At 36.4% G+C, this 12315-nt stretch overlaps 1 protein-coding gene across 1 annotated transcript; it reads left to right on the top strand.

The window, feature by feature from the left end:
• Positions 1 to 1258: 1258 nt before the first annotated feature.
• On the top strand, positions 1259 to 10505 carry LOC145043941 (Transducin/WD40 repeat-like superfamily protein). The gene is made up of 24 exons (XM_078992717.1): positions 1259 to 1362; positions 1539 to 1713; positions 1921 to 2030; positions 2264 to 2429; positions 2549 to 2649; positions 2762 to 2834; positions 2935 to 3070; positions 3165 to 3325; positions 3561 to 3685; positions 3765 to 3864; positions 3984 to 4080; positions 4153 to 4204; positions 4289 to 4390; positions 5242 to 5388; positions 5481 to 5643; positions 5715 to 5945; positions 6034 to 6188; positions 6740 to 6868; positions 7086 to 7399; positions 7490 to 7601; positions 7680 to 7834; positions 7917 to 9279; positions 9589 to 9783; positions 9856 to 10505. The coding sequence occupies exons 2-24, from the start codon at positions 1581 to 1583 to the stop codon at positions 10330 to 10332; spliced, it is 4797 nt and encodes a 1598-aa protein (XP_078848843.1). The 5' UTR covers positions 1259 to 1362; positions 1539 to 1580; the 3' UTR covers positions 10333 to 10505.
• Positions 10506 to 12315: the final 1810 nt, after the last annotated feature.

Raw genomic sequence — 12315 nt, 5'->3', positions numbered from 1 at the left:
GAGGACAAGGAACAAGGGATGAATTGTAATTATAAGTTGTGCCTATGAATAGTGTATGACAACTTCTATAATTCAAAGTCAACAAACAAAACATCACATAAAATAATAGAAAGGGTGTCTAATTTGGATTAAATGCTATTTATGTGCAGATTCATGATATTAAGGCAATGATGAACCTTCTTGATAATATATAAGCTTAATTGCTCTTTATGTTCGACAATTCATTTGTCATAATAAATGATTAAATGTTATATTTAGTTTGACGAGTTTGGATTTATTGTTGAGAATTATACGAGCCACCAATCTCTAATATGATGTGATATCACCGACCCTTTCCATGATTTCGTCCAAGCATGTTCATTTTCCATTTCATATATTCTAATTCCAATGATTCGAATGTGTTTGATATTATTCATTATGCTATTTGAATATCACGAGTCACGAGCATTAGTTTTATATTATATGATATCATGTTTTTTAACCATTATTCTCATTTCATTTCAAAAATCCTTTTTAAACTTAATTATACCTAAGCAAGCAAGCAACCACGGACAATATAACTATCTTCTGAAAAAACATACAAATGATCTATTTTAGTGAAATAAAATATTGAATTTCAAACAAGTTTTTTCACATATTGGAGCATGATCTTCATTTCAAATATTGTTTTGTTGTTACTTTGTTTTGTTTTACTTAGGTGCTGTTTGTTTTTTCGAAACGACAATGTCTGAAGTTTGTGGACCATGTCTGCAACTCTCTGTAGCAGAAAAGGTGGACCAAACGACTACAACATATAATAAAAAGTTTGTTTGTTTTTTAACGTCTGCAGACTGATGCAGTAAATTAGAGTAAGGTGTGAAGATGTTTGAATTTTGAAGAAATGGTCTAGTGCTGTGTCATACAACACACGCGCAACAATTTTTAAACCAGAAGTCTTCTGAAAAACAAGCAGCTGCGAAGGGCCACATCAATAAGTGATCAGAAGTGGTTTTTTAGAAAAACAAACTACAACTTAGTAAATAATTTGAAAGAAAATGGTAATTAAAATTATGAACAACTAATTCCCTCTAAATCCATATTTCGTCCCTAGTTTCATCATTTAAGAGAGTGTTTTGGGCTACTTAACAAACCTAATTGAGCTGCTTAAGAAGCCTTAAAGTTTTGGGCCTAACAAGTATTTTGGGCTAAATGGGCTTTAGTCGGGTCGGACCATTTTCAGATGTCAATGACGATCAAACTAACCGGCTGGACCGTTCTATTATTCTCTCCGTTTAATCACAGACACCAATTTTTCCGTCATCGTTCACTGTCTCTCTCGCTGTGTTCATCATATGAGCTTCCATCCTCCATAGCAATTTACAGGTAAGCAATATCTTCTAATTCCACACAATTACAGACTAGTTCTCATCGATCTGATTGGAATCGGTAACTTTGATGTATTCACGTTTGTGTTGCCTTTTTCTAACTAGTCAAATTCCGTTTTGATTTGATTGGATCGTTTTTTTTTCTCATCACTCTTTCTGTTTCTATTCATGTAGACTGTATTGCTTTTTGTCGGGGGATCAAGAATTGAAAGATCGATGGAGTGGACGACAGTGCAGCATTTGGATCTGCGGCATGTTGGTCGCAGTTCGAAACCTTTCCAGCCTCACGCTGCCACATTTCATCCCAGTCAAGCGTTGGTTGCCGTCGCTGCTGGAAATTACATCATTGGTATGCTTGATTTTATGGTTTAATCGGATGTTCAAATCAACTTTTAAGCAAAATAGATCTTTCAGAGGACGGTGCCCTTGTTGCTTTTAGCTTACTAATCGTTGAGACATGTAGAATATATGAGAGGAATTGTAGAACTTGGCACTATTTTCAAGTGATAGAACCACAGTAATGATCGTAGTATTAACAATTTGTGTGTATATGCAGAGTTTGATGCATACACTGGTAGCAAGATATCTTCGATCAACATTGGTGCTCCTGTAGTTCGAATGTCTTATAGTCCCACTAGTGGACATGCAGTCGTAGCTATACTTGAGGTTAGCTTCCTAAACTTCTCTTTCCCCCTATTCATGATTTTCAACACAGTTCCTGTCAAATCAAATAGAACTTCTTTTGTCTGATGCATAGACAGCTAAAAGTTCTGAACATTGACAAATTTATAATATTAACCTTGATGCTATACAGTTTGATCTTTTCAATCCATCACTCCATCATCTACACTTGAAGTATTGATGTTCTAATGTATGTAAACTTTATACACTTATTGCAGGATTGTACAATCAGATCATGTGATTTTGACACAGAGCAAACATGGGTTTTGCATTCCCCGGAAAAGAAGATGGAACGGATTACAATTGACACAGAAGTCCATCTGGCTTTAACCCTTCTACAACCAGTAGTTTTCTTTGGTTTCCATCGCAGGATGAGTGTTACAGGTTTAGTTTTCTTCATCAGTTTTCATCTTTGATCCTTTACAACCAGTACTTCACACCTTCATCATGTCCAGCATCACCAAATTCACTTATCTAAATCTTCTTTTTTTTGCTGCATGAAGTTGTTGGAACTGTTGAAGGAGGAAGAGCACCAACAAAAATAAAGACAGATTTAAAGAAACCAATCGTCAATCTTGCTTGTCATCCACGCCTTGCTGTATTGGTAAACTTTCTTCTCTATAAGCTAACTATTCTTTCATTCTCAAATATGTTAATCTTTCTTTCTTTTTGATCTTTAAAAACAACTTTATATCAATTTCATTTTTCCATTTCAGTATGTGGGCTATGCAGATGGTTTGATTCGAGCTTATAACATCCATACATACGCTGTTCTCTACACTTTACAACGTAAGATTTACACTCAACAATTTCTGTTTACACTTTCTTAATCCACAACCTAAAGAACATACATTTATTTTGATATGAATATGTAATCAATCTTATGTAGTTGATAACACCATTAAGCTGATTGGTGCTGGAGCCTTTGCTTTTCATCCAACTCTAGAATGGATTTTTGTTGGTGATAGGCGTGGTACTCTTCTTGCTTGGGATGTTTCAACTGAAAGACCTTTCATGATTGGCATGTAAGTTAGTTAAGTTTTTGAGCTTATTGCACATGTTTTCCAAATATACCCTTATATGCTAGTTTTTAATTATACATCTACATGTCCTTTGCAGAACACAAGTGGGTTCACAACCAATTATATCAGTTGCATGGCTTCCTATATTGTGTGTACTTGTTACCTTATCCAAAGATGGAAGTCTTCAAGTTTGGAAAACAAGAAGTGCAGCAAATACCAATAGAACTCTAGTTCAAGCTAACTTTTTTGAATCTGCATGTAAGGGTTTATTATTTCTTTTCTTTTCTAATATGGTGGATAATAATGGATACATTTGGTTTTTAATATAATGAGCAAGTTGCAGAAAAATAGCAACTTTCTTTACTCTTTTAACAACATAAGCAATGTATTTAAATTTTCATCCACAATAGCAATGTTAAAACTGAAGTACATTATGGTTATTATATATTTGTAAAATGCATTAATCTTGTTTTTTTTTTTTAATCTTTTGTAGCAATTGAACAGATTGATATCCCACGTCTGCTATCACAGCAAGGGGGTGAAACTGTTTATCCATTACCAAGAATTAGAAGTCTTGAAGTCCACCCAAAGTTAAATCTAGCAGCTTTGATGTTTGCAGTTATGTGTTGTTGACTTTTTCTATATGAATAGATTGGTGATATCAAAAAGTTTGACTTTTTTTTATTCTTTCTAGCAGAATATGACAGGTGGCGACAATGCAAAAAATAAAGCTGCTTACACTAGGGAAGGAAGGAAGCAACTTTTTGCAGTTTTGCAAAGTGCAAGGGGATCTTCAGGTGATTTTTCTTTCACCCTTTAAGTTTTTAACCACTTTTTCAGAAAATACTTTTTGTATATAACAATGACAAAATTACCCTTTTATACTAAATTGCATGTGATTTTGTCATTTTGATAGCATCTGCAATTAAGGAGAAACTTTCTGCCCTTGGATCATCAGGAGTTTTAGCAGACCATCAACTTCAAGCCCAGTTACAAGAGCATCATACAAAAGGGTATTTTAGTCATTTTTTATTTGTGTTGCCGATTTCAACATGATGGTTTCTTGATCTTGAATTTAACTTTAGGCCCAGTCAGCTTACAATCTCGGACATAGCACGGAAGGCTTTTCTGTACAGTGTATGTTTACTTTCATAACTTATAAACTTTTTAATCAAAATTCAAAAAAATTCTCTGATTTAATAAATATCTTGCTTTTTTCAGCATTTCATGGAAGGACATGCAAAAAGTGCCCCAATATCACGCATGCCTCTTATCACCATTTTAGATACTAAAAATTATCTGAAAGATGTTCCAGTTTGCCAGGTAATTTAGGGAAAATTACAGAAACGCCATTACATTATCAGCTGTTTATCTAAAAAGCCATTATGATTATTTTGTTTATTTTTGTATAAAAGCAAATTAGTATTTAAAAGTTTCTCCATTTTAGCTTGTCATTCACCTATAAAAACCGGTTAATACTATATTTGATTTGCTTACATAGACAAAATTTAATGAGGTGGCATCTGATGTGGCAAGGGAAATTTCCATATAAGTATTTTAAATTAGGATCTCATAAAAGACCTTGTATTTTGTGTTTTTTCCTAATTAAACCTCATCTTTATTTTTTTTTTTCTGAAAAAACCTTGTATTTTTTCCGAAAAAAACCCTCAACTTTCCATCTGTTTCCAAATAAACCTTCAACTTTTTTAGTTTTTCTTGAATAAACCCTCACGTTTTACAAGCTTTTTCTGAAAAAAAAAAGACTTAAAGGGCCAGATCGGAACAAATGAAAAAATGCAAGGTCTTTTTCAAGAAAAAAAATCAAATCGAGGTTTAATCCGGAATAAACCACAAAATATAAGGTCTTTTATGAAAGTAACCCTTGAAATTACCAAAAAAGTGATGTTATATTAAAATGTCCATCAGTATAACACATGCTTATGTGGACGCTTCCCTTGCCACATCAGATCCTCATTAAAAATTGTCCATGTAAGCAAACTAAAACCGGTAACCATTATTTTGTATGTCAATAATAGCCGAAACTGAAAAAAGTCCAAACATCAACGCCTTTTATGCAAACAAAAAATAAAATTAAAAAATCATAATGGCTTATATATAACTTTTCCCTTTGATATACATTAAAAAAAGTCTAAAAATAATTCTCATTGTAACAGCCACTTCATTTGGAGCTAAATTTCTTCAGTAAAGAGAATCGTGTTCTTCATTATCCCACCAGAGCTTTTTACATAGAAGGTGTAAACCTAATGGCATACAATCTCTCTACTGGAGCCGAAACCATCTACAAGAAGCTTTTTCCATCGGTAAAATGACGTTTTTGTCCTTTTGATAATTGTGTACAAAACAATACACAAACTGTTTATTTTATACTGAGATTTTAGTTATCTACTTTCAGATGCCAGGGCATGTTGAGTTCCATGGAAAGTATTTACTCCACAGTAGAAAGCAACACTTGTTTCTTGTGGTTTATGAGTTTAATGGTGCTTCAAGTGAAGTTGTACTTTATTGGGAAAACACAAACTCTCAATCATCCAACAGTAAAGCCAATACAATCAAAGGTCAGTTTAGGATTTTCACAAATTTAAAAGTGCATAAAATTTAGTAATCATGATTTTTGTAAACTTTTCAGGTCGAGATGTTGCATTTATTGGGCTAAATGATGGACAATTTGCCATTCTTGATGAAGACAAAATTGAGCTTTCTGTATATACATTACCTGGAGGCTCTCCAAAACCAGGTGCTGAAAAAAACATGATAGATGATCAAAAACCATATGAAGAACTTGATGTGTCTTCTATCAAGGGCCCACTTCAGTTTACTTTTGAAACTGAAGTTGACAGAATTTTTTCGACTCCAATTGGTAAGCAAAAGTGTAAAAATTTCTTCTTTTTCTTTTTTTTTAATTCTGTTTGTAGTAAACTGCTTACAAAGTCAAGTGTGAATTGTAGAGTCAACTTTGATGTTTGCATGTTTTGGGGACAAAATTGGAATGGGAAAGCTTGTTCAAGGATACAGCATTGCTACTAGTGATGGACCTAATATGTCAACAAAAGGTGAAGGGAAAAAGTCAATCAAGTTGAAGCCAAATGAGATTGTTTTGCAGGTTGATAACTTAACTTTTTTCTATGCTGTATTTCATATAGAAGTTAGAATAAATTACATTTTTGCAATTTTGGTCCTTATTTGAGGTTTTGTTACGATTTTCATCCTTGTTCCAAATAGACTTTTCTGATTTTTTTACAAATATTTGTTATTTACTTAATATTTAAAAAAAAAATTAATTACCCCCCCCCCCCCCATCATGCCTGTAGAATACTTGAAAATAAGGACCAGAGTTGCAAGAGAACTTTTTGGGACGAAAATTGCTTAAATTAGCTAAACTTGGGGACCAAAAATGTAAATTACTAGTAAGTTGTGTTTTCGGTCCCTGTTCCAAGTACAATGACTATATTACCCTTTTGTGATTTTTCCATGCTGTAATAGAAAGAAATGGAAGTAGGATGCTATATTACCAAAATCGTTAGGATACTTCAAAAATATGACCAATATCACAAGAGGACTTTTGGGGGAAAAACAGTTAAATTCAGGGACCAAAGTTGTAAATTACTTTATAAATTATTAGTCTGACTTTTTAATTTGTTTATTATTTTTCAGGTTCACTGGCAAGAAACTCTTAGAGGCTCTGTTGCTGGAATATTAACTACACAGAGAGTACTCATCGTCTCTGCTGACCTTGATATTCTTGCAAGCACTTATACAAAGTTCGACAAAGGCCTTCCTTCAATATCCTCACCTACTTCAGATAATTAGAATAAATTACATTTTTGGTCCTTGGGTATAGCTGGTTTTTGCAATTTTGATCCCAAAAATAGTCGCTCCAAAAACGTTACAAATGCCTCAAATAAGGATCGAAATTGCAAAAGAAAACTTTTTTGGAACCAAAATTGAAAATATCAGCTATTAAGTTTTTAATTTTTTTGGATTCTTAACTGAAGATTACTATAGATCTCTTCTTTGGGTGGGGCCCGCTCTTTTATTTTCCACCACCACTGCCATCAGTGTTCTTGGGTGGGATGGAAAAGTGAGAACCATTCTTTCCAGCAGCATGCCTAATGCAGTGCTAATCGGGACTTTAAACGATAGATTATTGCTTGCAAATCCAACTGAAATAAATCCAAGACAAAAAAAGGGCTTGGATATAAAACACTGTCTTGTAGGGCTTCTAGAACCTCTCCTTATTGGATTTGGCACCATGCAACAAAATTTTGAACAGAAGCTTGACTTGTCAGAGATATTATACCAAATAACATCAAGGTTTCAAATCTTTATTTCATCCACATTATTTCTAGTCCTTTTTTGAAAAATCTGACTATGTGATGACGTGGATATTTTCTTTTTCTAAAGGTTTGATAGTTTACGGATTACTCCAAGATCTCTTGATATTCTTGCGACTGGTGAACCTGTGTGTGGTGATCTTGCTGTATCGTTGTCACAATCAGGGCCTCAGTTTACTCAGGTGACTAAAAATTTATATTTCCCTTTTAAAATTCAAAATTCTATCCAAATATTGTAGTCAAAATTTTGGTTTGAATAGGTGCTACGAGGATCATATGCCATCAAAGCGCGTCGCTTTTCAACCGCTTTATCTGTTCTAAAAGACGAATTCCTCCGATCAAGAGATTACCCACAATGCCCTCCAACCTCCCATTTATTCCACCGATTCCGACAACTCGGATACGCCTGCATAAAGTACAAATTCCATCAACCTCCTTTTCTCACATACGTTCTTAAAATTAGCAAATTATTAATTATTAAATAATAAAAATCACAGGTATGGTCAGTTCGACAGTGCAAAAGAAACATTCGAAGTCATATCCGATTACGAAAGCCTACTCGACCTATTCATCTGCCACCTCAACCCTAGCGCAATGCGACGCCTTGCTCAAAGACTAGAAGAAGAAAACACCGATTCAGAATTAAGACGCTATTGTGAAAGAATATTAAGAGTCCGTTCCACCGGTTGGACCCAGGGTATTTTCGCCAATTTCGCCGCTGAATCCATGGTTCCTAAAGGACCCGAATGGGGCGGGGGCAATTGGGTAATTAAAACACCCGCGAGCACAAAAAGCATCCCCCAATGGGAATTGGCGGCTGAAGTTATGCCGTATATGAGAACCGACGACGGCAGTATCCCCTCGTTGTCAACCGACCACATCGGAGTTTACCTCGGATTAATCAAAGGCAGGGGTAATATCGTCGAAGTTCGCGACGATAGTTTAGTGAAAATTAAAGATAATAATAAAATTGTTGCTTCCACGTCTGTCGTTGCTTCCACTTCTAATGACACGTCATCATCTCAATTGATGAATCTTGATTCTCTTACGAAGGCGGATTCGAGCGTAGAACAGGCGAAAGCCGAAGAGGAATTTAAGAAATCGATGTATGGGACAGCTGGCGATGGAAGTAGTAGCGATGAAGAAGGTGTTTCCAAAACTAGACTGCGTATAAAGATAAAGGAAAAAACCGCTGCTCCTGTTACTGTGGATTTGGATAAAATTAAGGAAGCGACTAAACAGTTTAAATTAGCTGATGCTTTGGGTGCACCAATTAGAACTAAATCATCAGCCGGAATGAATATTAATAATAATAATAATAATAATAATAATATTAATATTAATATTAATACTCCTCAACCGGTAAACAATCCTCCAGTTGTTTCAGCTCCGATTGATCCGTTTGGTGCCGGTTATTTCACGCAAACGCCGCCAGTGTTTCCAGCGGGTGGTCCGGCGGTGTCAACCGGAGCGGCGGTGGGACCGCGGCCGATCCCGGAGGATTTTTTTCAAAATACTATTCCGTCGTTACAGGTGGCAGCTGCGTTGCCGCCACCTGGCACTTATCTTTCGAGATACGATCAGAATCCTCAAGGGAGACCATCGGGGCCTCCCGCTAGTGAAATTCCTCAAGTGCCTGTGAATGTTCCGGTTTCTACAGAGTCGTTTGGACTTCCGGATGGCGGTGTGCCACCACAATCCATGGCTCCTCCACCTGTTGCCATGCCGCCGCTTCAGGCGGCAGTCAACGCTCCAGTGTCGACCCAGCCGCTTGATTTAAGCTCCCTTGAAGGTCCGGGAGCTGTGAATGTAGTGAAACCTTCTGAGCCTCCTCCTCCAACATCTGTGCGACCTGGACAGGTGGATAAGTTTTCCTTTTTAAAAATTTTTATCATATAAAATATAGTAAATTACAGTTTTGGTCCCGAATTTTCGTCTCTTACAATTTTGGTCCTTGTGGTTTCCAAGTAAAACATGACAATTTTTGGAACAAAGTTGCAAAAATCTGTAATACCCAGGGACCAAAAAAAAAAAGTCCAATAAGGATGAAAAATGCAAGAAAAACCTTTTGGGGATGTGAATTGCAAAAATGAGGTAGATTGAGGGACCAAAAACGTAACTAAATGAAAAAGAATATGCATTATTAAAATTTGTTGTGATAAATAATAGGTTCCACGTGGGGCTGGTGCTTCGATTTGTTTCAAGACTGGGCTAGTGCATCTTGAACAGAATCAACTACCAGATGCGTTATCATGTTTTGATGAAGCTTTTCTTGCATTAGCAAAGGATAATTCTCGTGGAGCTGATGTAAAAGCACAAGCCACAATTTGTGCTCAGTATAAAATCGCAGTCACCCTACTTCAGGTATTATTTATTATTACTATTTAATTTTTTAAAACTTAAAATAGAACTCAAATTTACACAATCCACCCTCAGGAAATCGGGCGACTACAAAAGGTCCAAGGTGCAAGTGCAATAAGCGCAAAAGACGAAATGGCAAGACTCTCACGTCACCTCGGGTCACTACCACTCCAAGCAAAACACAGAATAAATTGCATACGAACAGCCATCAAACGAAACATGGACGTGCAAAATTACGGATATGCCAAACAAATGCTTGAATTACTTTTATCAAAAGCTCCACCGGGTAAACAAGAGGAATTAAGAAGCTTGATTGAGATATGTTTACAAAGGGGTTTGACCAATAAGTCAATCGACCCACTTGAAGACCCTTCACAATTCTGTGGTGCTACACTTAGCCGATTGTCGACTATTGGGTATGATGTTTGTGATGTTTGTGGGGCTAAGTTTTCGGCTTTGGCTTCTCCTGGGTGTATTATTTGTGGTATGGGGAGTATTAAGCGGTCCGATGCACTTGTGGGACCCGCTCCTGTTCCTTCGCCTTTTGGGTGAGTGATGAATGTGTGTTGTAGGTTTTTTTTGTGTGTAAAGACTAAGATACCCCCGAGAATTTAGATTTGATTTGTGTGTATACGGATTCGAATGGTGGTTTTTGTTTTATGAGGCTTGTTGTATAAGAGATAGGTTAAAGCTTGTTTAAAGAGAAGTATATTTTTTATTGCTTATTGAAGTGTGCTCGAAAGGTTTTGGGTCCTGGTTCGGGATGGAAAAACACGGTTACATAAATTTGTTAACAGTGTTAATAATTTACAAGTTCCACCTAATAATATTTGTCAAAAAAGGATAAAAACCTCGAACCCTATAGGGAAAGCCCGATCATGACTAGTTATAGCTTTTTAGGTGTGGTTACTCGGGTTATTGATTTTCTTGTTCATGCATTAGTTATCGGAGGTTCGGTCATAACACTAGATGATGCTCCACCACCGCACACCGTAGACTGATGTGAACACCACACCAACCGGTATGTGCTGGTGCGGTGTCCACCCACGCACAAGATATTGTTGTCATACTTTTTCCTTTGTGACTGCTTCTTTTAACTCGTGTTTTTTTGGAAATATCATCACTAAAAGTGGAACGTTATATTAAAAATATTTAATGACCTAGATCAAGAATGAAATAATTGTAATTATTAGCAATTTTAATGGTATTCTAAACTTTTAAAAAATATCAAAGGTGTACATCAGGGATAAAATATATTATTTCCTAATAACTAATTTAACTAATTTAAGAAAATTACGTTGTCTCTTCCTTACCGACTCTATATCCCTTTCTCTCTCACACAAATATTTATGGTTCTACCTACCTTCAGCCTTCAAGATGGTGTTGCCTGCGCTTATGAAATAATCGATGAGAGATCAGGAGAGAACACAATGGTGCCACCTCTTCTCTTCTTTTTCTGTGCAAGATCCTAACTTGCATTAACATGCTTTCCGATCAACTTAGCCAGAGCTTCACGCCAGTTGGTCGTGTTCTAGGATCTTACATTCTCCATATCCTCTGCCAACTTGATCTTTGCCTCCCAGATGGCTTCAGCGGCTTCTACTTTTAACCTTAGCAATCACATCTCCAACGCATACTCCTCTTCTTTCTCCACTTTCTCCTTACTCAACTTCTCCACCCTCTGCAAAAGCTCAGTGTTGATCCCCTCTTGCTTTTTCAAGGCATGTTCCGCCTGGTAAATCTTAACCTTAAGATCCTCGGTGGATTGAGAGGCGTGATCAATAACTGTAAAAGACTACGATAAGTAAATTGAAGTTAAACAGAAAAAAGCACAAAGATACTTACAGATTGTGAAAATGTAACGACCCAAAAATCAAGGGTAAAAAATATCATTTTTAATATAGCTAAAACATTGATTCCATTTATTTCAAACATTTCAAATCATCATTAAGTAAAACATTTATTAGAGTTTATCCCAAAGTCATTCATTGCGGAAGGTGTGTGCATTGCGATCAATCTGAGCCCTCCTTTTCCAAATCATTGGTACCTGAAACCAAAACTGTAAACCGTAAGCACAAAACTTAGTGAGTTCCCCAGAGCATACCCTACACAATCCACATAACCACATAATCCACATTAGCTAAACCAACTACATAAACCATATTAATCAGATAACCATATCAATCACATAACCATGCATATAAACATATACAAATGTCGTGGGCTCCCCCCCCCCCCCCCCCCAAGGGTCTTACTCCAGGATGCTATGGGCTCCCTCATGGTCTTACAGCTAAGTGCCATGGGCTCACCCCATGGTCTTCAATAGGAAATCCATGGGCTCCCCACATGGTCTTACATCCAAGTGCCAAGGGCTCCCTCATGGTCTTTAGTAGGAAATCCATGGGCTCTCCACATGGTCTTACATCTGGTGCCATGGGCTCCCCCCATAGTCTTCCATGTAAGTATCGCAAAGACAGCTAGAATAACACATACCACATAGTCAATAACATATCATATAATCACTAGCATACCACA

This window comes from Lactuca saligna, chromosome 4 (assembly GCF_052625555.1).
Source record: "Lactuca saligna cultivar CGN05327 chromosome 4, ASM5262555v1, whole genome shotgun sequence".
In the NCBI taxonomy this organism is placed as follows: Eukaryota; Viridiplantae; Streptophyta; class Magnoliopsida; order Asterales; family Asteraceae; genus Lactuca; species Lactuca saligna.
The sequence above is the reverse complement of the archived record's forward strand: the minus strand, read 5'-3'. Positions and strand labels throughout refer to the sequence as shown.